At 52.2% G+C, this 26,225-nt stretch overlaps 1 protein-coding gene across 2 annotated transcripts in view; it reads right to left on the minus strand.

The window, feature by feature from the left end:
- itga10 (integrin, alpha 10) overlaps positions 1-26,225 on the minus strand; it is a 170,462-nt gene that overhangs the window by 39,262 nt on the left and 104,975 nt on the right. For both annotated transcript variants that reach the window (XM_070868514.1, XM_070868515.1), the window contains exons 13-20: positions 25,642-25,785; positions 24,017-24,220; positions 23,420-23,550; positions 16,603-16,769; positions 13,745-13,887; positions 10,060-10,170; positions 3,842-3,927; positions 3,237-3,378 (exon numbers count right to left, since the gene is read on the minus strand). In XM_070868514.1, coding sequence (XP_070724615.1) covers positions 3,237-3,378; positions 3,842-3,927; positions 10,060-10,170; positions 13,745-13,887; positions 16,603-16,769; positions 23,420-23,550; positions 24,017-24,220; positions 25,642-25,785 — 1,128 coding nt within the window. The remainder of the gene's footprint in view (positions 1-3,236; positions 3,379-3,841; positions 3,928-10,059; positions 10,171-13,744; positions 13,888-16,602; positions 16,770-23,419; positions 23,551-24,016; positions 24,221-25,641; positions 25,786-26,225) is intronic.

The raw sequence follows: 26,225 nt of genomic DNA on the forward strand, positions 1-26,225 counted from the left end.
ACGCTCCCTCTACACTGTCCCATCAAACACTCCCAGGGCAGGTACAGGGGGTTAGATACAGAGTAACGCTCCCTCTACACTGTCCCATCAAACACTCCCAGGGCAGGTACAGGGGGTTAGATACCAAGTAAAGCTCCCTCTACACTGTCCCATCAAACACTCCCAGGGCAGGTACAGGGGGTTAGATACAGAGTAAAGCTCCCTCTACACTGTCCCATCAAACACTCCCAGGGCAGGTACAGGGGGTTAGATACAGAGTAAAGCTCCCTCTACACTGTCCCATCAAACACTCCCAGGGCAGGTACAGCACGGGGTTAGATACAGAGTAAAGCTCCCTCTACACTGTCCCATCAAACACTCCCAGGGCAGGTACAGCACGGGGTTAGATACAGAGTAAAGCTCCCTCTACACTGTCCCATCAAACACTCCCAGGGCAGATACAGCATGAGGTTAGATACAGAGTAAAGCTCCCTCTACACTGTCCCATCAAACACTCCCAGGGCAGATACAGCATGAGGTTAGATACAGAGTAAAGCTCGCTCAACACTGTCCCATCAAACACTCTCAGGGCAGGTACAGGGGTTTAGATACAGAGTAAAGCTCCCTCTACACTGTCCCAAACATTCTCAATCAGAGTTTGTATTGCGAGGTGTCAGGAGGCTGGCTAGGAGAGCATTCCAGAAATCACAGCTTGAGATAACAAAAGCATTGGTGTGGGAGGTGGAATGGGGTGAAGGCAGAAAGTGTTGTCGAGGTGAAATGATACCGCGTTGACGATGATACAATATGGGGCATGCAGTGTGGCTGAGGGTGGGACAGGGCAGGAGCTGCACACTGAGGTTCTGCCTCAGCTGAAAAGGGTGATAGTCAGGAGCTAGGTTACACAGTATTTGGCTGGAGCCCAATAAGATGGCCTTGGTTTGCCTGGTGTTGAACGGGAAGAAACTCTGGCTTATCCACGAGTAGATGTCAGATATGCAGTCTGACAGGACAGGGGTTTTGGCTATTAGTGGGGTACAGGGGTTCAGTTGACCATCAGTGGGGTACAGTTGGCCATCAGTGGTTTGCAGAAGGGAGCGATTCAAATTACTGGGACATTGGAACCGGTTCTGGGGGAGGTGGGACCAGTACAAACCGGACGGTCTACACCTGGGCAGGACCAGAACTAATGTCCTAGGGGGAGTGTTTGCTTGTGCTGTTGGGGAGGGGTTAAACTAACATGGCAGGGGGATAGGAACCTATACAGGGAGACAGAGGGAAATAAAAAGGAGGCAGAAGCAAAATATAGAAAGGAGAATAGTAAAAGGGGAGGGCAGAGAAACCCAAGGCAAAAAACAAAAAGGGCCACATTATAGCAAAATTCTAAAGGGGCAAAGTGTGTTTAAAAAAACAAGCTTGAAGGCTCTGTGCCTCAATGCAAGGAGTATTCGGAATAAAGTGGATGAATTAACTGCGCAGATAGCAGTTTACGGAAACGATGTGATTGGCATCACGGAGACATGGCTCCAGGGGGGCCAAGGCTGGGAACTCAACACCCAAAGGTATTCAGCATTTAGGAAGGATAGACAGAGAGGAAAAGGAGGCGGGGTGGCATTGCTGGTTAAAGATGAAATCAATGCAATTGTAAGGAAGGACATTAGCCTGGATGATGTGGAATCGGTATGGGTGGAGTTGCGGAAAACCAAAGGGCTGAAAACGCTCGTGGGTGTTGTGTACAGACCACCAAATAGTAGTAGTGAGTTTGGGGACAGCATCAAGCAAGAAATAAGGGATGTGTGCAATAAAGGTACAGCAGTTATCATGGGCAACTTTAATCTACACATTGATTGGGCTAACCTAACTGGTAACAATGCGGTGGAGGAGGATTTCCTGGAGTGTATTAGGGATGGCTTTCTAGACCAATATGTCAAGGAACCAACCAGGGAGCTGGCCACTCTAGACTGGGTGATGTGTAATGAGAAGGGATGGCTGGGCTGTCATATGAGGAGAGACTGGATCAACTGGGCCTTTATTCACTGGAGTTTAGAAGGATGAGAGGGGATCTCATGGAAACATATAAGATTCTGACGGGACTGGACAGGATAGATGCGGGAAGAATGTTCCCGATGTTGGGGAAGTCCAGAACCAGGGGATATAGTCTTAGGATAAGGGGTAGGCCATTTAGGACTGAGATGAGGAGAAACTTCTTCACTCAGAGAGTTGTTAACCTGTAGAATTCCCTGCCGCAGAGAGTTGTTGATGCCAATTCACTGGATATATTCAAGATGGAGTTAGATATGGCTCTTACAGTTAAAGGGATCAAGGGGTATGGAGAGAAAGCAGGAAGGGGGTACTGAAGGAATGATCAGCCATGATCTTATTGAATGGTGGTGCAAGCTCGAAGGGCCGAATGGCCTACTCCTGCACCTATTTTTCTATGTTTCTATGTTTACAGTTGGCCATCAGAGGAGTATAGTTGGCCATCAGTGGGGTATGGGGGCAGGTTGGCCATCAATGGGGTACAATTGGCCATGGATGGGGTACAGTTGGCCATCAGTGGGATACAGTTGGCCATCAGTGGGATACAGTTGACCATGAATGGGGTACAGTTGGCCATCAGCGGGGTACAGTTGGCCATCAGTGGGGTACAGTTGGCCATTAGTGGGGTATGGGGGTAGATTGGCCATCAGTGGGGTACAGTCGGCCATCAGTGGGGTATGGGGGTAGATTGGCCATCAGTGGGGTACAGTTGGCCATCAGCGGGGTACAGATGGCCATCAGCGGGGTATGGGGGTACAGTTGGCCATCAGTGAGGTACGGGGGTACAGTTGGCCATCAGTGGGGTACAGTTGGCCATCAGTGGGGTATGGGAGTAGATTGGCCATCAGTGGGGTACAGTTGGCCATCAGTGGGGTATGGGAGTAGATTGGCCATCAGTGGGGTATAGTTGGCCATCAGTGGGATATGGGAGTAGATTGGCCATCAGTGGAGTATAGTTGGCCATCAGTGGGGTACGGGGATACAGTTGGCCATCAGTGGGGTACGGGGGTACAGTTGGCCATCAGTGGGGTACGGGGGTACAGTTGGCCACCAGTGGGGTACAGTTGGCCATCAGTAGGGTACAAGGGTAGGTTGGTATAACTGTCCTGGAAATGACAGCATCTGCCTGATTAATCTACCGAAAGTGAAGCTAATGATGTGTGCGAGATGCAAACCCTGAAAAGGAAGTTGGAAAGAGAAAATGAAATATTTTTTACCCTCACGAGGAGACTGGTGAAGAGCAGGTTTCTGGAAAAGGTGATGTTGAGGCTGGTGTTGTAGGCATTTTCTCTCCTGTTCTCCAGCAGCACTGTTGCTGATACCCTCTGCCGACTGTTCCTGACAATGTAAGGACTCTGTCTGAAATAAAGATTATAATTTTAACTGCCAGACCGATGGATAAATACAGGAAGGTTTTGGGGACTGATTCCCGGGTCCGTGCTCAGTGAGCGTCTGTATCAGGCTCAGTATCCGTAGGCCTGAGAGGGTTATCAGCCCTGTTCCCTGCTCCTGATCACTCTCCACGAACCCCTGCTGGAAACTAGGCAGTTCTGGACAAAAGGCAAGAACAGGATCCAGCTAGCTGCGTGCCCCACGTGGTTAAATAGCTGCCTGACATTCTTGTCACAACTCACACATGAAGTTTAGCCATTTCAGTGAGGTATTGGTGGACAGCTGATATCTGTCAAACCTGTAATCCAGGCATCAGGAGAGAAAATGGTAACTTGTAGTGTTAGTTAACTGTGATATTCAGCGGCTCGATTGTTAACAATATGATTCCAGCACCAACAATTGACAACCGCGATAAGTCTTATTTTCTTGCCTTGATCCAGCAATATTGAGGCGTGCGTGAAGTGTGAGATCCGTCAAACACTCATCATCGTCCCCACAGTCTTTGAAGAAGGGAATCTAAAAGTGTGAAAATGAATAGAAAAATGTATCAGCGGACTTCACAACAACAGGTTAATGACAGCCCACAACAGGTTAATGACAGCCCACAACAGGTTAATGACAGCCCACAACAGGTTAGTGACGGTCCACAACAGGTTAGTGACAGCCCACAACAGGTTAGTGACGGCCCACAACAACAGGTTAGTGACGGTCCACAACAACAGGTTAGTGACGGCCCACAACAACAGGTTAGTGACGGTCCACAACAGGTTAGTGACGGTCCACAACAGGTTAGTGACGGTCCACAACAACAGGTTAGTGACGGTCCACAACAACAGGTTAGTGACGGCCCACAACAACAGGTTAGTGACGGTCCACAACAACAGGTTAGTGACGGTCCACAACAGGTTAGTGACAGCCCACAACAGGTTAGTGACGGTCCACAACAGGTTAGTGACGGTCCACAACAGGTTAGTGACAGCCCACAACAGGTTAGTGACGGTCCACAACAGGTTAGTGACAGCCCACAACAGGTTAGTGACGGTCCACAACAGGTTAGTGACAGCCCACAACAGGTTAGTGACGGCCCACAACAACAGGTTAGTGACGGTCCACAACAACAGGTTAGTGACAACCCACAACAACAGGTTAGTGACGGCCCACAACAACAGGTTAGTGACGGTCCACAACAACAGGTTAGTGACGGCCCACAACAGGTTAGTGACAGCCCACAACAGGTTAGTGACGGCCCACAACAACAGGTTAGTGACGGTCCACAACAGGTTAGTGACAGCCCACAACAGGTTAGTGACGGCCCACAACAACAGGTTAGTGACGGTCCACAACAACAGGTTAGTGACAACCCACAACAACAGGTTAGTGACGGCCCACAACAACAGGTTAGTGACGGCCCACAACAACAGGTTAGTGACAACCCACAACAACAGGTTAGTGACGGTCCACAACAACAGGTTAGTGACAACCCACAACAGGTTAGTGACAACCCACAACAACAGGTTAGTGACGGCCCACAACAACAGGTTAGTGACGGCCCACAACAACAGGTTAGTGACGGCCCACAACAACAGGTTAGTGACGGCCCACAACAGGTTAGTGACGGCCCACAACAACAGGTTAGTGACGGCCCACAACAACAGGTTAGTGACGGTCCACAACAACAGGTTAGTGACAGTCCACAACAACAGGTTAGTGACGGCCCACAACAACAGGTTAGTGACGGCCCACAACAACAGGTTAGTGACGGCCCACAACAACAGGTTAGTGACGGTCCACAACAACAGGTTAGTGACGGCCCACAACAGGTTAGTGACAACCCACAACAACAGGTTAGTGACGGTCCACAACAACAGGTTAGTGACGGCCCACAACAACAGGTTAGTGACGGTCCACAACAACAGGTTAGTGACGGCCCACAACAACAGGTTAGTGACGGTCCACAACAACAGGTTAGTGACGGTCCACAACAACAGGTTAGTGACGGCCCACAACAACAGGTTAGTGACGGTCCACAACAACAGGTTAGAGACGGCCCACAACAACAGGTTAGTGATGGCCCACAACAGGTTAGTGACGGTCCACAACAACAGGTTAGTGACGGCCCACAACAGGTTAGTGACGGTCCACAACAACAGGTTAGTGACGGTCCACAACAGGTTAGTGACGGTCCACAACAGGTTAGTGACGGCCCACAACAACAGGTTAGTGACGGTCCACAACAACAGGTTAGTGACGGTCCACAACAGGTTAGTGACGGCCCACAACAACAGGTTAGTGACGGCCCACAACAACAGGTTAGTGACGGTCCACAACAGGTTAGTGACGGTCCACAACAACAGGTTAGTGACGGTCCACAACAGGTTAGTGACGGTCCACAACAACAGGTTAGTGACGGTCCACAACAACAGGTTAGTGACGGCCCACAACAACAGGTTAGTGACGGTCCACAACAACAGGTTAGTGACGGTCCACAACAGGTTAGTGACGGCCCACAACAACAGGTTAGTGACGGTCCACAACAGGTTAGTGACGGTCCACAACAACAGGTTAGTGACGGTCCACAACAACAGGTTAGTGACAGTCCACAACAACAGGTTAGTGACGGTCCACAACAGGTTAGTGACGGTCCACAACAACAGGTTAGTGACGGCCCACAACAACAGGTTAGTGACGGCCCACAACAACAGGTTAGTGACGGTCCACAACAACAGGTTAGTGACGGTCCACAACAACAGGTTAGTGACGGCCCACAACAACAGGTTAGTGACGGTCCACAACAACAGGTTAGTGACGGCCCACAACAACAGGTTAGTGACAGTCCACAACAACAGGTTAGTGACGGTCCACAACAACAGGTTAGTGACGGCCCACAACAACAGGTTAGTGACGGCCCACAACAACAGGTTAGTGACGGCCCACAACAGGTTAGTGACGGCCCACAACAACAGGTTAGTGACGGCCCACAACAGGTTAGTGACGGCCCACAACAACAGGTTAGTGACGGTCCACAACAACAGGTTAGTGACGGTCCACAACAACAGGTTAGTGACGGCCCACAACAACAGGTTAGTGACGGTCCACAACAACAGGTTAGTGACGGCCCACAACAACAGGTTAGTGACGGCCCACAACAACAGGTTAGTGACGGTCCACAACAACAGGTTAGTGACGGCCCACAACAACAGGTTAGTGACAGCCCACAACAGGTTAGTGACGGTCCACAACAACAGGTTAGTGACGGCCCACAACAACAGGTTAGTGACGGTCCACAACAGGTTAGTGACGGTCCACAACAACAGGTTAGTGACGGTCCACAACAACAGGTTAGTGACAGCCCACAACAACAGGTTAGTGACGGTCCACAACAACAGGTTAGTGACGGCCCACAACAACAGGTTAGTGACGGCCCACAACAACAGGTTAGTGACGGTCCACAACAACAGGTTAGTGACGGCCCACAACAACAGGTTAGTGACGGCCCACAACAACAGGTTAGTGACGGTCCACAACAGGTTAGTGACGGTCCACAACAACAGGTTAGTGACGGTCCACAACAGGTTAGTGACGGCCCACAACAACAGGTTAGTGACGGCCCACAACAACAGGTTAGTGACGGTCCACAACAACAGGTTAGTGACGGTCCACAACAACAGGTTAGTGACGGCCCACAACAACAGGTTAGTGACGGCCCACAACAACAGGTTAGTGACGGTCCACAACAGGTTAGTGACTGTCCACAACAACAGGTTAGTGACGGTCCACAACAACAGGTTAGTGACGGTCCACAACAGGTTAGTGACGGTCCACAACAACAGGTTAGTGACGGTCCACAACAACAGGTTAGTGACGGTCCACAACAACAGGTTAATGACGGTCCACAACAACAGGTTAGTGACGGTCCACAACAACAGGTTAGTGACGGTCCACAACAACAGGTTAGTGACGGTCCACAACAACAGGTTAGTGACGGTCCACAACAACAGGTTAGTGACGGTCCACAACAACAGGTTAGTGACGGTCCACAACAACAGGTTAGTGACGGCCCACAACAACAGGTTAGTGACGGCCCACAACAACAGGTTAGTGACGGTCCACAACAACAGGTTAGTGACGGCCCACAACAACAGGTTAGTGACGGTCCACAACAACAGGTTAGTGACGGTCCACAACAGGTTAGTGACGGTCCACAACAACAGGTTAGTGACGGTCCACAACAGGTTAGTGACGGTCCACAACAACAGGTTAGTGACGGCCCACAACAACAGGTTAGTGACGGCCCACAACAACAGGTTAGTGACGGTCCACAACAACAGGTTAGTGACGGTCCACAACAACAGGTTAGTGACGGCCCACAACAACAGGTTAGTGACGGTCCACAACAACAGGTTAGTGACGGCCCACAACAACAGGTTAGTGACGGTCCACAACAACAGGTTAGTGACGGCCCACAACAACAGGTTAGTGACGGTCCACAACAACAGGTTAGTGACGGTCCACAACAACAGGTTAGTGACGGCCCACAACAACAGGTTAGTGACGGCCCACAACAGGTTAGTGACGGCCCACAACAGGTTAGTGACGGTCCACAACAACAGGTTAGTGACGGCCCACAACAACAGGTTAGTGACGGTCCACAACAACAGGTTAGTGACGGCCCACAACAACAGGTTAGTGACGGCCCACAACAACAGGTTAGTGACGGCCCACAACAACAGGTTAGTGACGGTCCACAACAACAGGTTAGTGACGGCCCACAACAGGTTAGTGACGGTCCACAACAACAGGTTAGTGACGGCCCACAACAACAGGTTAGTGACGGTCCACAACAACAGGTTAGTGACGGCCCACAACAACAGGTTAGTGACGGTCCACAACAGGTTAGTGACGGCCCACAACAACAGGTTAGTGACGGTCCACAACAGGTTAGTGACGGTCCACAACAACAGGTTAGTGACGGCCCACAACAACAGGTTAGTGACGGTCCACAACAGGTTAGTGACGGTCCACAACAACAGGTTAGTGACGGCCCACAACAACAGGTTAGTGACGGCCCACAACAGGTTAGTGACGGTCCACAACAGGTTAGTGACGGCCCACAACAACAGGTTAGTGACGGCCCACAACAGGTTAGTGACGGTCCACAACAGGTTAGTGACGGTCCACAACAGGTTAGTGACGGTCCACAACAGGTTAGTGACGGTCCACAACAACAGGTTAGTGACGGCCCACAACAACAGGTTAGTGACGGTCCACAACAACAGGTTAGTGACGGCCCACAACAACAGGTTAGTGACGGCCCACAACAACAGGTTAGTGACGGCCCACAACAACAGGTTAGTGACGGTCCACAACAACAGGTTAGTGACGGCCCACAACAACAGGTTAGTGACGGTCCACAACAACAGGTTAGTGACGGCCCACAACAACAGGTTAGTGACGGCCCACAACAACAGGTTAGTGATGGCCCACAACAGGTTAGTGACGGCCCACAACAACAGGTTAGTGACGGTCCACAACAACAGGTTAGTGACGGTCCACAACAACAGGTTAGTGACGGTCCACAACAACAGGTTAGTGACGGCCCACAACAACAGGTTAGTGACGGTCCACAACAACAGGTTAGTGACGGCCCACAACAGGTTAGTGACGGCCCACAACAACAGGTTAGTGACGGCCCACAACAGGTTAGTGACGGCCCACAACAACAGGTTAGTGACGGCCCACAACAGGTTAGTGACGGCCCACAACAACAGGTTAGTGACGGTCCACAACAACAGGTTAGTGACGGTCCACAACAACAGGTTAGTGACGGTCCACAACAACAGGTTAGTGACGGCCCACAACAACAGGTTAGTGACGGCCCACAACAGGTTAGTGACGGCCCACAACAGGTTAGTGACGGCCCACAACAACAGGTTAGTGACGGCCCACAACAACAGGTTAGTGACGGTCCACAACAACAGGTTAGTGACGGCCCACAACAACAGGTTAGTGACGGCCCACAACAGGTTAGTGACGGCCCACAACAACAGGTTAGTGACGGCCCACAACAGGTTAGTGACGGCCCACAACAGGTTAGTGACGGTCCACAACAGGTTAGTGACGGTCCACAACAACAGGTTAGTGACGGTCCACAACAGGTTAGTGACGGCCCACAACAGGTTAGTGACGGTCCACAACAACAGGTTAGTGACGGCCCACAACAACAGGTTAGTGACGGCCCACAACAACAGGTTAGTGACAGTCCACAACAACAGGTTAGTGACGGTCCACAACAGGTTAGTGACGGTCCACAACAACAGGTTAGTGACAGTCCACAACAACAGGTTAGTGACGGCCCACAACAACAGGTTAGTGACAGTCCACAACAACAGGTTAGTGACGGCCCACAACAACAGGTTAGTGACGGTCCACAACAACAGGTTAGAGACGGCCCACAACAACAGGTTAGTGACGGTCCACAACAACAGGTTAGAGACGGCCCACAACAACAGGTTAGTGACGGCCCACAACAACAGGTTAGTGACAGCCCACAACAACAGGTTAGTGACGGTCCACAACAACAGGTTAGTGACGGCCCACAACAGGTTAGTGACGGCCCAGGTTAGCGAGACTAGTGGAGCAGAGACTTACCCAGCTTCTAACTGTAGTCACACAACCGTCATCCAGAACCGGCCCCGATGGCAGCTCTGCCAGACTGAAGTGCAAGGTGAATCCAATGGCCCGGATGTAGTCGGCCGTATCCTGCGTCAGAACAATCACACGATGTTAGACACAGGACCACAAAACATCTCAGAGTCTACGGGTCCGGCGGGGAAAGTGTCTGTACCTCACAGCAGCGACAGTCACTCATTTTACACACGTACACATCTGTACTGTGGCAGAAACTGGTCAGAGAAACGTTCAAAGTGCTCATCAAGGTAAGCGATGCCGGTGCAGGGAGTGGACCACTTGCGACTTCAGGCATCCAACAAACCCAGGTCAGGTACAGCCCAGAGCAAAGCCCTCAAACACTGCCTTTCAAATAATTCCAGGATCGGCACAGGAGATTTTACAGAGGCAGCTTCATATCATGCAGCACATACACTGTACGTACACTGTACACTCACACAGCACATAAATGTGCACAGGAGCTGCACTGACACACACTCACACAGTACATACACTGTGTACAGGAGCTGCACTGACACACACACAGTACATACACTGTGCACAGGAGCTGCACTGACACACACACAGTACATACACTGTGTACAGGAGCTGCACTGACACACACTCACACAGTACATACACTGTGTACAGGAGCTGCACTGACACACATACACAGTACATACACTGTGTACAGGAGCTGCACTGACACACACTCACACAGTACATACACTGTGTACAGGAGCTGCACTATCTCTAAGCTATCATTAAGGAAGAAATAGCGGGACATCTAGATAGGAATAGTGCAATCAAGCAGACGCAACATGGATTCATGAAGGGGAAATCATGTTTAACTAATTTACTGGAATTCTTTGAGGATATAACGAGCATGGTGGATAGAGGTGTACCGATGGATGTGGTGTATTTAGATTTCCAAAAGGCATTCGATAAGGTGCTACACAAAAGGTTACTGCAGAAGATAAAGGTACGCGGAGTCAGAGGAAATGTATTAGCATGGATCGAGAATTGGCTGGCTAACAGAAAGCAGAGAGTCGGGATAAATGGGTCCTTTTCGGGTTGGAAATCGGTGGTTAGTGGTGTGCCACAGGGATCAGTGCTGGGACCACAACTGTTTACAATATACATAGATGACCTGGAAGAGGAGACAGAGTGTAGTGTAACAAAATTTGCAGATGACACAAAGATTAGTGGGAAAGCGGGTTGTGTAGAGGACACAGAGAGGCTGCAAAGAGATTTAGATAGGTTAAGCAAATGGGCTAAGGTTTGGCAGATGGAATACAATGTCGGAAAATGTGAGGTCATCCACCTTGGAAAAAAAACAGTAAAAGGGAATACTATTTGAATGGGGAGAAATTACAACATACTGCGGTGCAGAGGGACCTGGGGGTCCTTGTGCATGAATCCCAAAAAGTTAGTTTGCAGGTGCAGCAGGTAATCAGGAAGGCGAATGGGATGTTGGCCTTCATTGCGAGAGGGATGGAGTACAAAAGCAGGGAGGTCCTGCTGCAACTATATAGGGTATTGGTGAGGCCGCATCTGGAGTACTGTGTGCAGTTTTGGTCACCTTACTTAAGGAAGGATATACTGGCTTTGGAGGGGGTACAGAGACGATTCACTAGGCTGATTCCGGAGATGAGGGGTTTACCTTATGATGATAGATTGAGGAGACTGGGTCTTTACTCGTTGGAGTTCAGAAGGATGAGGGGTGATCTTATAGAAACATTTAAAATAATGAAAGGGATGGACAAGATAGAGGCAGAGAGGTTGTTTCCACTGGTCAGGGAGACTAGAACTAGGGGGCACAGCCTCAAAATACGGGGGAGCCAATTTAAAACCGAGTTGAGAAGGAATTTCTTCTCCCAGAGGGTTGTGAATCTGTGGAACTCTCTGCCCAAGGAAGCAGTTGAGGCTAGCTCATTGAATGTATTCAAATCACAGATATATAGATTTTTAATCAATAAGGGAATTAAGGGTTATGGGGAAGAGGGCTGGTAAGTGGAGCTGAGTCCACGGCCAGATCAGCCATGATCTTTTTGAATGGTGGAGCAGGCTCGAGGGGCTAGATGGCCTACTCCTGTTCCTAATTCTTATGTTCTTATGTTCTTATGCACTGACACACACACTCACACAGTACATACACTGTGTACAGGAGCTGCACTGACACACACACAGTACATACACTGTGTACAGGAGCTGCACTGACACACACACAGTACATACACTGTGTGTACAGGAGCTGCACTGACACTCACACAGTACATACACTGTGTGTACAGGAGCTGCACTGACACTCACACAGTACATACACTGTGTGTACAGGAGCTGCACTGACACACACACAGTACATACACTGTGTACAGGAGCTGCACTGACACACACACAGTACATACACTGTGTGTACAGGAGCTGCACTGACACACACACAGTACATACACTGTGTGTACAGGAGCTGCACTGACACTCACACAGTACATACACTGTGTGTACAGGAGCTGCACTGACACACACACAGTACATACACTGTGTACAGGAGCTGCACTGACACACACACAGTACATACACTGTGTGTACAGGAGCTGCACTGACACACACACAGTACATACACTGTGTGTACAGGAGCTGCACTGACACTCACACAGTACATACACTGTGTGTACAGGAGCTGCACTCACAGTCACACTCACACAGCACTTACACTGTACAAACTGCACGTACAGGAGCTGCACTGACGTCATCATCATCATCATCATAGGCAGTCCCTCGGAATCGAGGAAGACTTACTTCCACTCCCAAACTGAGTTCTTTGATGGCTGAACAGTCTGATACAAGAGCCACAGACCCTGTTACAGGTGGGACAGACAGTCGTTGGGGGAAGGGGTGGGTGGGGCTGGTTTGCCGGGTGCTCCTTCTGCTGCCTGCGCCTGGCCTCTTCACGCTCTCGGCGTTGAGACTCGAACAGCTCAGCGCCCTCCCGGATACACTTTCTCCACCTCGGGCGGTCTGCGGCCAGGGTCTCCCAGGTGTCAGTGGTGATGTCACACTTTACCAGGGAGGCTTTGAGGGTGTCCTTGTAACGTTTCCGCTGCCCACCTTTGGCTCGTTTACCATGAAGGAGCTCCGCATAAAGCATTTGCTCAGGGAGTCTCGTATCTGGCATGCGGACTGTGTGGCCTGCCCAGCGAAGCTGATCGAGTGTGGTCAGTGCTTCAATGCTGGGGATGTTGGCCTAGTCAAGGACCCTGATGTTGGTGCGTCTGTCCTCCCAGGGGATTTGCAGGATCTTGCGGAGACATCGTTGGTGATATATTTCCAGCGACTTGAGGTGCCTTCTGTACATTGTCCATGCTTCAGACCCATACAGGAGGGCGGGTATTACTACAGCCCTGTACACCATGAGCTTGGTGGTAGATTTGAGGGCCTGGTCTTCAAACACTCTTTTCCGCAGGTGGTCGAAGATTGCGCTGGCGCACTGGAGGCGGTGTTGGATCTCCGCATCAATGTCTGCCTTTGTACTGTGTGTGTCACAAAGTATGTACTATACGACACACACACACAGTACATACACTGCACATACGGTACCAGGCTCAAGCCCAGTGCCATTTCTACTGTAAGGTGGTTGAGCCACATGTTGCCTCCCTCTCATACTTACAATGACATGGAATTGAAGCTTGTGACATTCAATGCCACCGATCACGATGCGGATAACATTCTGTGTCTGCCTTTGGTCACCTTCATCAAACAGGGCTCTGGGAGCAAACTTCTTCTCATCCAACAGGATGTTATAAAGCAGATCTGAGGGTTGGAACATCAAACAGAGCAATGAAAGGCTTCTAGTAATGTCACAGTTTAATAAACATTTATAGTCATAACAAGCAGAGCTTGGTTGGAACCTGCACCAACTATGCACAGAAGTGAGGGAAAGGAATGAAACGCAGCTTCACCTCCGCCAGAGCAGCAGACACTCGCCAGGAGCTGGTGTTTCTGGGTCACACATGCACTACCTTTGGTCTGTGCTGCTGGTACTCACAAACTTGGCTCCTCAGGTGCTGTCCAACTCTCTGCTCCTCCTCCCGACAGTGAAGTGAAAACTCATCGCACTTTCTCCTAATCCTCTCCCAGGACCTCAACCCTGTGGAGCTCTTCACCTCCCTCAGTTGGCCCTCCTCCCTCTAATTCACAGAGCGTGCTGGGCTCACCTAACCACTAATTCCTGACTGGCCTTGCCTTTTCTGCTATTCTTTCCAAGCGCAGAGCGTCCTGCGCTTCCACCCACACCCATTCACCTGTGCTTCCCAATCAGGAGAATAGCACGCTTCATGAACTATTGTTGGATATTTCTGATTGGCTACATCTGTTAATAAAAATCAGAACGGTACTGGCATTGTGCTGTACCATCCAGTATTTAATATACAGTATTACAAGCTGGAATCTAATCGAGGGGTTCGGGGGGTTTATATATAGAATAACAGATACCCGGGAGTGAGTTACAGGCTGGAATCTAATCGAGGGGTTCGGGGGGTTTATATATAGAATAACAGATACCCAGGAGTGAGTTACAGGCTGGAATCTAATCGAGAGGTTCGGGGGTTTATATATAGAATAACAGATACCCGGGAGTGAGTTACAGGCTGGAATCTAATCGAGGGGTTCGGGGGTTTATATATAGAACAACAGATACCCGGGAGTGAGTTACAGGCTGGAATCTAATCGAGGGGTTCGGGGGGTTTATATATAGAATAACAGATTCCCGGGAGTGAGTTACAGGCTGGAATCTAATCGAGGGGTTCAGGGGGTTCATATATAGAATAACAGATACCCCGGGAGTGAGTTACGGGCTGGAATCTAATCGTGGGGTTCGGGGGGTTTATATATAGAATAACAGATACCCCGGGAGTGAGTTACAGGCTGGGATCTCATCGTGGGGTTCATATATAGAATAACAGATACCCCGGGAGTGAGTTACAGGCTGGAATCTAATCGAGGGGTTCGGAGGGTTGAAATATAGAACAACAGATACCCGGGAGTGAGTTACAGGCTGGAATCTAATCGTGGGGTTCGGGGGGTTTATATATAGAATAACAGATACCCGGGAGTGAGTTACAGGCTGGAATCCAATCGAGGGGTTCAGGAGGCTTATATATAGAATAACAGATACCCGGGAGTGAGTTACAGGCTGGAATCTAATCGAGGGGTTCGGGGGGTTATATATAGAATAACAGATACCCGGGAGTGAGTTACAGGCTGGAATCTAATCGAGGGGTTCGGGGGATTTATATAGAGAATAACAAATACCTGGGAGTGAGTTACAGGCTGGAATCCAATCGAGGGGTTCAGGAGGTTTATATATAGAATAACGGATACCCGGGAGTGAGTTACAGGCTGGAATCTAATCGAGGGGCTCGGGGGTTTATATATAGAATAACAGATACCCGGGAGTGAGTTACAGGCTGGAATCTAATCGAGGGGTTCGGGGGTTTATATATACAATAACAGATACCCGGGAGTGAGTTACAGACGGGAATCTAATGGACGGTGTAATGCATTTGCTTCATGGGTTCTTTGCGTAAGAAAGGTTTAACAATCACACTACACATTACCAGTTCATCCATCAGGCTCACAACCACCTGTCCCCTGAACCCAACTGGCCGGGGTTTTATGGAGTCTTGTGAACATTACATGACTGGCTAAGCCCCTCCCAACTCAACAGATCCACAACAATTTTAGTTGAAGACAATTAAATCGTTAAATCAAGTGCCCCCTGATTAAAGGTGGAGGTTGGGGGGGGGGGCACTCCAAATACTTTCAAACAAGTGCCCCCTTGTTTTTTTTGGGGGGCACTAAAAACACAAATTATACAAGTGCCCCCTGGCTAAAAGGTGGGGGGGCACTAAAACCGGCACAATAAACAAATTAAGTTTTAGACATTAAAATCAATTTAAAATTTGGTTGCCGGGGGTGATGATGCACTCCAGTCCCTCCGGCGCCCACCTCTCGCGGAAGGCCGCGAGCGTACCGGTGGACACCGTGTGCGCCATCTCCAGGGACACCCTGGCCCGGATGTAACCGCGGAAGAGAGGCAGGCAGTCAGGCTGAACGTGCCCCTCGACCGCCCGCTGCCTGGACCGGCTGATGGCCTCCTTGGCCAGGCCCAGGAGCAGGCCCAAGAGGAAGCCTTCCAACCTGCCCGTTCCCCTCCGCACAGGGTGCCCAAAGATCAGGAGCATGGGACTGAAGTGCAGCCAGAATTTGAGGAGCAGCCCCTTCAAATAATGTAATAGGGGCTGCAGCCTTGCACAGTCAACACTGAGCATATTGGCAGGTGCATACATTACAGACAGGTTGAAGGGGGTTAATTTGTAGCTCCTGAGGAAGCAGAGGAACAAAGGCTGATGCTGAGACCCCCTGTTTAGAGGGAGGTGAATGGAGGATTCCATGTTTGAAGGATCCATGACCCAAGCTGCCTTGTTGATTGTTGGAGAAGAGGCCTCCTGTGTGAAGGACACTTACCCAGAGTGCTGTTGCTGAGTCCAGGTGATTTAGCCCTTGCTGTGAAGCAGACCATGGCCGTAACGCAGGTGACTTCTTTGCCATTTCTCTGGCAGTTTCGCTGCAGCATGTTGATGGAGGCTGGACTGAACTCAACTGAGACGTTCACCTGGACTACACGGAGTATCCTAAAGACAGAGAGGCAACATATGAGAGCACGCGGGGGCGGTGTTGGAGAGGGTGTGGGGGGGGCGAGAGAGGGTGTGGAGTGGGGGGGGAGAGAGAGCGCGAAGGGGAGATGGAGAAGGCCTGGGGGAGAGAGAGAACGTGGGGGAAGAGAGAGCACGGGGAAGAGGGAGAAGGCCCGGGGAGAGAGAACGCGTGGGGAGAGAGAGCCCGAAGGAGAGCCTGGGCGGAGGGAAAGAGAGCGCAGGGGCCAGAGAGAGCATCGGGGGAGAAAGAGAGCGCGTGGAGGGAGAGAGAGAGTGCAAGGGGAGAGAGAGCAGGGGGAGAGAGAGCGCGGGATAGAGAGCACGGGACAGAAAGAGAGCGCGGGAAAGAGAGAGAGCATGGGAGAGAGAGAGAGCATGGGAGAGAGAGAGAGAGAGAGCGGGGACAGAGAGAGAGCATGGATGGAGAGAGAGAGCGCGCGCGGGGGGAGGGAGAGAGAGCGCTGGGGGAGAGAGAGCATGGGAAGAGAGAGAGAGAGCACGTGCAGGAGGAGGGAGCGAGAGCGCAGGGGGAAGAGAGAGCATGGAGAGAGAGCATGGGGAGAGGGAACACGGGGGAAGAGAGGGAGAGAGAGAGCACGTGGTGGAGAGACAGCTCCGGGGGGAGAGAGCGCGCATGAGGAGAGAGAGAGTGCGCACGGGGGGAGGGAGAGAGTGCGCTGGGGGAGAGAGAGCATAGGAAGAGAGAGCATGGGGGGAGAGAGAGAGAGCGCGGGGGAAGAGAGTGAGCGCGGGGGAAGAGAGTGAGCGCGGGGGAAGAGAGTGAGCGCGGGGGAAGAGAGTGAGCGCGGGGGAAGAGAGTGAGCGCGGGGGAAGAGAGTGAGCGCGGGGGAAGAGAGTGAGCGCGGGGGAAGAGAGAGAGCGTGGGGAAGAGAGAGAGAGAGCGCAGGGGGAAAGAGAGAGCGGAAGGAGAGAGAGAGCGTGAGGGAGAGAGAGAAAGCGTGGGGTGAGAGAGAGCCCGAGGGAGAGCATGGGCAGAGAGAAAGAGAGCGCGGGGCGGGGGGGGGGGAAAGGGTAGAGAGAACGTCGGGGGAGAGAGAGAGCGCAAGGGGAGAGAAAGCGGGGGGCGGGCAGAGAGAGCGCGGCGGAGAGAGCATGGAGGGAGAGAGAGAGCGCACGTGGGGGGGGGAGAGCGCGCTGGGGAAGAGAGAGCATGGGGAGAGAGGACACGGGGGAAGAGAGAGAGCGTGGGGGGAAGAGAGACAGAGCGCAGGGGGAGCGAGAGGGAGAGAGACAGAGCGAGAGAGGGATGGGGAGACAGAGCGCGGGGGGAGGGGGAGACAGAGCGCGGGGGGAGGGGGAGAGAGAGCGCGGGGGGAGGGGGAGAGAGAGCGCGGGGGGAGGGGGAGAGAGAGCGCGGGGGGAGGGGGAGAGAGAGCGCGGGGGGAGGGGGAGAGAGAGCGCGGGGGGAGGGGGAGAGAGAGCGCGGGGGGAGGGGGAGAGAGAGCGCGGGGGGAGGGGGAGAGAGAGCGCGGGGGGAGGGGGAGAGAGAGCGCGGGGGGAGGGGGAGAGAGAGCGCGGGGGGAGGGGGAGAGAGAGCGCGGGGGGAGGGGGAGAGAGAGCGCGGGGGGAGGGGGAGAGAGAGCGCGGGGGGAGGGGGAGAGAGAGCGCGGGGGGAGGGGGAGAGAGAGCGCGGGGGGAGGGGGAGAGAGAGAGCGCGGGGGAGAGAGAGAGCGCGGCAGAGAGAGCATGGAGGGAGAGAGTGAGCGCACGCGGGGGGGAGAGAGCGCGCTGGGGAAGAGGGAGCATGGGGAGAGCTCACGGGGAAAGAGAGAGTGCGTGGTGGAGAGAGAGCGCGGGGAGAGAGAGCGTGGGGGGAAGAGAGACAGAGCGCGGAGGAGAGAGAGAGAGAGAGCGCGGGGGGGAGAGAGAGAGAGCGCGCGGAGGAGAGAGAGAGAGCGCGGGGGGGAGAGAGAGAGAGCGCGGGAGGGAGAGAGAGAGAGCGCAAGGGGGAGAGAGAGAGCGTGGGGGGAGGGAGAGAGAGAACGCGGGGGGAGGGGGAGAGAGAGCGCGGGGGGAGGGGGAGAGAGAGCGCGGGGGGAGGGGGAGAGAGAGAGAGCGCGGGGGGAGAGAGAGAGAGCGCGGGGGGAGAGAGAGAGAGCGCGCTGGGGAGAGAGAGGGAGAGCGCGGGGGGGAGAGAGAGAGCGCTGGGGGAGTGAGAGAAAGAGAGCGTGGGGGAGTGAGAGAGAGAGAAAGAGAGTGCGGGGGAGGGAGAGAGAAAGAGAGTGCGGGGGAGGGAGAGAGAGAAAGAGAGTGCGGGGGTGGGAGAGAGAGAGCGCGGGGGAGGGAGAGAGAGCGCACGGAGGAGGGAGACAGAGAGCATAGAAACATAGAAAATAGATGCAGGAGTAGGCCATTCGGCCCTTCGAGCCTGCACCGCCATTCAATGAGTTCATGGCTGAACATGCAACTTCAGTACCCCATTCCTGCTTTCTCGCCATACCCCTTGATCCCCCTAGTAGTAAGGACTTCATCTAACTCCTTTTTGAATATATTTGGTGAATTGGCCTCAACAACTTTCTGTGGTAGAGAATTCCACAGGTTCACCACTCTCTGGGTGAGAAGAAGTTTCTCCTCATCTCGGTCCTAAATGGCTTACCCCTTATCCTTAGACTGTGTCCCCTGGTTCTGGACTTCCCCAACATTGGGAACATTCTTCCTGCATCTAACCTGTCTAACCCCGTCAGAATTTAAAACTTTTCTATGAGATCCCCTCTCATTCTTCTGAACTCCAGTGAATACAAGCCCAGTTGATCCAGTCTTTCTTGATATGTCAGTCCCGCCATCCCGGGAATCAGTCTGGTGAACCTTCGCTGCACTCCCTCAATAGCAAGAATGTCCTTCAAGTTAGGAGACCAAAGCTGTACACAATACTCCAGGTGTGGCCTCACCAAGGCCCTGTACAACTGTAGCAACACCTCCCTGCCCCTGTACTCAAATCCCCTCGCTATGAAGGCCAACATGCCATTTGCTTTCTTAACCGCCTGCTGTACCTGCATGCCAACCTTCAATGACTGATATACCATGACACCCAGGTCTCGTTGCACCTCCCCTTTTCCTAATCTGTCACCATTCAGATAATAGTCTGTCTCTCTGTTTTTACCACCAAAGTGGATAATCTCACATTTATCCACATTATACTTCATCTGCCATGCATTTGCCCACTCACCTAACCTATCCAAGTCACTCTGCAGCCTCATAGCATCCTCCTCGCAGCTCACACTGCCACCCAACTTAGTGTCATCCCCTCGTCTAAATCATTAATGTACAGTGTAAACAGCTGGGGCCCCAGCACAGAACCATGCGGTACCCCACTAGTCACTGCCTGCCATTCCGAAAAGTACCCATTTACTCCTACTCTTTGCTTCCTGTCTGACAACCAGTTCTCAATCCACGTTAGCACACTACCCCCAATCCCATGTGCTCTAACTTTGCACATTAATCTCTTGTGTGGGACCTTGTCGAAAGCCTTCTGAAAGTCCAAATACACCACATCAACTTGTTCTCCCTTGTCCACTCTACTGGAAACAGCCTCAAAAAATTCCAGAAGATTTGTCAAGCATGATTTCCCTTTCACAAATCCATGCTGACTTGGACCTATTATGTCACCTCTTTCCAAATGCGTTGCTATGACATCCTTAATAATTGATTCCATCATTTTACCCACTACCGATGTCAGGCTGACCGGTCTATAATTCCCTGTTTTCTCTCTCCCTCCTTTTTTAAAAAGTGGGGTTACATTGGCTACCCTCCACTCCATAGGAGCACAGGGGAGGGAGAGAGAGCGCAGGGGAGGAAGAGAGAGCGCGGGATGAGGGAGAGAGAGAGAAAGAGAGCACGGGGGAGGGTGAGAGAGCACGCGGGGGGAGAGATAAGAGTGCACGGGGGAGGGAGAAAAAGAGCGCGGGGGGGAGGAAGAGAATGCACGCAGAGGGAGGGAGCGAGAGAGAGTGCGGGGACAGAAGAGTAAAAAAGACAGTAAGTGCTAGATCTCGCTGCACGACACAGAGGGAACACACGAGAGAGAGAGAGAGAGAATGAATGGAAAAGAGAGACATGTAAGATTGCACGGTGGAAAAGAGAACAGGAGCCAGTTATATCTGTACTGTACATAGGAGGAGTGTGTGTGAGACAGAGAGCCGGGAATTCTAACAGCCGGGAATTCCCTTTTGTGATTTAGACCAGAAGCACTCTCCAGATTTAATATTTTAACTTGGTCATACCCAGACTGAACCTTGCAATAATTAAAGGGGGCTCCCACTGCGTTTGGACCCAGACAGGTTCCGCTGAGCTCCCCGAGGTTGCACAGGGAGTGGCCCAGGTCCAGAGAGCGACAGTGAAGCAGTTCATAATGATTTCACAATAGCACAAAACAATTCCAGCTACACCCACGGAACAGGTACTGAACATCCTGGCACTGATCGCCAGCTATCGTTGCCAGTACTGCTGCAGAACAGATTAAAGTTAGTGTAGTGCTGATGCGGGTTGTAAGGGGTAACGTTCCTGGATTTGACGGTACAGTGGACTTTTAAATGTGTCTGGTTAACTCACAACACGGCATTGCTCATGAATTTGCGATGTCGAACTATTTTTGGAAAACAAGTTTAACTCAGAAATATTAAAGAGGAGAGATTAAGCACATCCTTTCAACTCGAAACACACAATTTAAAAGTTTCTGTAGTCAGTCAGTCGGTTTCTGGATTGTATGGGGCTTGGGAGATTTTGTCGACATATTCAAAGTAATCTAAACCCCAATATATTTGACAATCAAACTTTACAAGAGATAGGAAGGTGAGCAGTTTACACAGTGTGTGGGGAATATATAGACAGGCTAGCCAGCGAATTCGGACTCGGAGGAAGGAACAACTTTCATTTATATAGTATCTTTCGTGACAGCAAGCTCCCACAAACAGCAGTAAGATAATGACCAGATTATCTGATTCAGTGATCTTGGTTGAGGAATAAATATGGTCCTCAGGACATGAGGAGAACTCTCCTGCTCTTCTTCAAAATAGCGCCGTGGGACCTTGAACGTCCATCCGAGGGCAGGCGGGGCCTCGGTTTAACATCTCATCCAGCGCGGCGCTCCCTCAGTACTGCCCCTCTGACAGTGCGGGGCTCCCTCAGTACTGCCCCTCTGACAGTGCGGCGTTCCCTCAGCACTGCTCCTCCAACAGTGCGGCACTCCCTCAGTACTGCCTCTCCGACAGTGCGGCGCTCCCTCAGTACCGCCCCTCCAACAGTGCGGCACTCCCTCAGTATTGGCCCTCCGACTGTGCGGTACGCCCTCAATACTGCCCCTCCAACAGTGCGGCACTCCCTCAGTACTGCCCCTCCGACAGTGCGGTACGCTCTCAATACTGCCCCTCCGACAGTGCGGCACTCCCTCAGTACTGTCCCTCCTACAGTGCGGCGCTCCCTCAGTACCGCCCCTCCGACAGTGCGGCACTCCCTCAGTACTGCCCCTCCGACAGTGCGACGCTCCCTCAGTACTGCCTCTCCGACAGTGCGGTGCTCCCTCAGTACTGCCCCTCCGACAGTGCGGCGCTCCCTCAGTACCGCCCCTCCGACAGTGCGGCGTTTCCTCAGTACTGCCCCTCCGACAGTGCGGCGCTCCCTCAGTACCGCCCCTCCGACAGTGCGGCACTCCCTCAGTACTGCCCCTCCGACAGTACTGCGCTCCCACAGTACCGCCCCTCCGACAGTGCGGCGCTCCCTCAGTACTGCCCCTCCGACAGTGCGGCACTCCCTCAGTACTGCCCCTCCGACAGTGCGGCGCTCCCTCAGTGCTGCCCCTCCGACAGTGCAGCACTCCCTCAGTACCACCCCTCCGACAGTGCGGCGCTCCCTCAGTACTGCCCCTCCGACAGCGCGGCACTCCCTCAGTACCACCCCTCCGACAGTGCGGCACTCCCTCAGTACTGCCCCTCCGACAGTGCGGCGCTCCCTCAGTGCTGCCCCTCCGACAGTGCGGCACTCCCTCAGTACCACCCCTCCGACAGTGCGGCGCTCCCTCAGTACTGCCCCTCCGACAGCGCGGCACTCCCTCAGTACCACCCCTCCGACAGTGCGGCGCTCCCTCAGTACTGCCCCTCCGACAGTGCGGCGCTCCCTCAGTGCTGCCCCTCCGACAGTGCGGCACTCCCTCAGTACCACCCCTCCGACAGTGCGGCGCTCCCTCAGTACTGCCCCTCCGACAGTGCAGCACTCCCTCAGTACTGCCCCTCCGACAGTGCGGCGCTCCCTCAGTGCTGCCCCTCTGACTGTGCAGCGGACTGTGAAGTCACAACCTGTGACTCAGAAGGGAGAGTGCTCCCACTTGGCCAAGGCAGACGCCTGTCAATGAATGGTGATAAGGAGCAGGGGCTCCTCCCTAACCCAGGGGTATCGTAGCCCATTGTGGCACCACTCCCACCCGACTGAAATCGACAGGTGCAGCAGAGAACAGGGATTGAATTGGGGTCTTCTCAGTCTGCATGGCTCGGCAATCTCCTATCTCACCCCCGAGCCATCAGGGGACCCGAGCTTTTAAATAAAGATTAAAACCCGAGAGACAGGCTTGGGACACAGGACATAATAGGCAGCCTGGAGCCATGTCTGCGACTGACCCAAAGACCACGGCCTTGCCGAGAGCTCCCACTGCCACGTCGATCAGTCCGTCTCCATCCACGTCCATCTGTCCGTCCGCACTGCGGCCAAAATACCGAAGTCCCGGGTCCAGGGCCGAGGCAGCAATTCTCTGGGAGAACAGAAAGTTACTGTGATCATCGAGTGGAACATTTCTCACTCACTCCCGCTCACCAGTGCTCTGCCTCCTCCCTGTAAACACCAAGCCCCAAATCGAATACGACGAAAGAGCTTTTCCAATTAGTCCCACTCCCAGGCAAATTTTCCGCCTCAAGTATTTATCCAATTCCCGGTTTGAAAGTCACTATTGAATCTGCTCCCACTGCCCTTACAGCCAACGAGATCCAGATCACAACAACTCGATGTGTGAAAAAAATTCTCCTCATCTCCCCCAATTATCCTAAGTCTGTGTCCGCTGGTTAACGCCTCTCCTGTCAGTGGGAACTGTTTCTCCCGATCTACTCTTTATAATTTTGAACACCTCTATCAAATCTGCCCTTAACCTTCCCCGCCCCAAGGTGAACAACCCCAGCTTCTCAGTCTCTCCACGAGTTGCCCCCCTGGCCCTGCACACTGACCTGTTTGTAGGTCGGGAGGATGGTGTCCTGGTGACCGTGATAGATGTACACCGCACCGCGGTGACCGTCCTCCAGCGGGGCTCCGACAACCACGTCGTTAAACGCATCGTAATTCAGGTCGGGCACTGCGATGAGGGTGAACCCGAAGCGGGCATCCTGCGGCTTGAGACTGGTGCGCAGGGTATCGCTGAACGAAAGGGCAAACTGCCAGGAACAGGAAAAGGCAGTCAGCGACCTTTTCATATTATACTCATACTGTCACAACATTGACCATGACTAGTTGACCATTTTCCCATCATGCCCTGCCATTGTATAGGCAAGTTAAAAAGTCCTTGTGATGTGCTGGCTCTCGGCTCTTTGTGGGACATACAATAACGAGAAGATAAGCACAGAGATGCAGCCCAAGACAGCCGAATAGTGTAAAGATAGAGCACCCCCCCTTTCAAAGGTTCGCACTCCCGGGACATTGGGAGGTCCACAGGCTAGTGGCGGACGTCAGCTTAACCATCTTGAGTTCGCGGAAAACCAGGTTGTTATTAATTGCTTGTCATTTAGTGTAATATTGTAGAACAGTTATACAAGAACAACATGTCATTAGTCAATATATCAAAAGCTGCTGTTGAAAAACCACTCGGGCCTGAATCACGCGGAAGTTATTGTTGAAAGATTCGGTTGGATAGCACCCACCGCGAGGGTTAGCGCCAGTGAGTGTCGACAGCAGTGCCGCTCGGCAACTTCAGTGTTCAGTTACCGGCGGCGCTGAGGAGTTTCGCCCTGGAGTGTTGCGCCGGTGCATAACGCCCCCGGTAGCGCCACGGAAGCAAACTTTGGTTTACTCGCCACGCTTTTAGCGACCGGTGGTGACCTCGCCGGAGAAAGCCTGCCGTGCAAAGCTGTCCCGGGGGGCTGCAGGAAGGCATGACTGCATCGGGTAAATGTGACTGATTTTTGGATTTTGGTTTTGTTGAGATTTAACTTTATTTGGGTTGAGTAATGTACAGGGAATATTGTTTGTGACTTTGGGTCTGACTTCTTTTTGAAGGGAGGCCTCTCTCAGGGCACTACGAAGCCGGCTCTTTAGCACGGGATCATCAGTGTGGAGCGCTCCCCTTAGGGCGCTGATACTGAATTTTGCTGGGCCCGGTGCTCAAAATCTTCTGGCGCTAAATTTAGCGCCCGGTGATATTAGTGCCCCAGGTGCCCTCTGACTGAATTTCTAGCCCAAACAACCGTACGTTGCCACAGTAACGACGGGAAGAAATCCTCCTGCACATACCCATTAGGAAGTGGGAACAGAACAGGTGAAAATACACTGCCCAATTTCCACAACGTGATTTTTAACAAAAGTTGTGCGCGCGCCTGTCTGTATGTATGTCGGCGAGCGTGTATATATGCACGTGTATGTGCGTGTGTGCATATGCATATTTGCATGTATTCGTGCATGTATGTGTGGAGCTCTGAATACCTGTACGTCAGAGAGAGGCTTTGATACATTTCGAACCCCGACATATTTATGTTCTTTTCCACTGTGTGTGCGTGTTTGTATGTATGTGCGTGCGTGTGTGCGTATGCATGTGTGTGTGTAACCTGGCACAACAGCCATAAGCTTACTGCTCCCTGCTTACCTCCTGCACTCTGTAAATATAAACCTTTCCGGTCTCCTTGCTGCTGGCTCCGAGGTACATGGGCGCTGCGACCAACAGCACATCCGTCACATCATCACCATTCACATCCACCGGGCAAACCTCACTTCCAAAATAGGATCCGATCTGTAACAGCAGGTTCAGTCCAATTCATCCTGCTTATCAGACATTGTGCCCCCTGCCCCTTCCCGGGTACAGCCAGTTAAGGTTTCGGACATTAAAAATGTGAGAATTTTCAACTTGTTTAACTGAAAATGTGCTTGCAAAGCAAGTGCAAAATTTCCACAAATATTTACATGAAATGTGTACAGGTATAACATCGGAGTCCTCAGGACGGAGTGCATTCCAGTTTTTGGGTTTTACCGGATTCCAGACAAGAAAATCAATAGTCTGAAATCCAGAATACTCATAGATCATAACATAAGAACATAAGAATTAGGAACAGGAGTAGGCCATCTAGCCCCTCGAGCCTGCTCCGCCATTCAATAAGATCATGGCTGATCTGGCCGTGGACTCAGCTCCACTTACCCGCCCGCTCCCCGTAACCCTTAATTCCTTTATTGGTT

This window comes from Pristiophorus japonicus, chromosome 30, assembly GCF_044704955.1.
Source record: "Pristiophorus japonicus isolate sPriJap1 chromosome 30, sPriJap1.hap1, whole genome shotgun sequence".
NCBI lineage: Eukaryota > Metazoa > Chordata > Chondrichthyes > Pristiophoridae > Pristiophorus > Pristiophorus japonicus.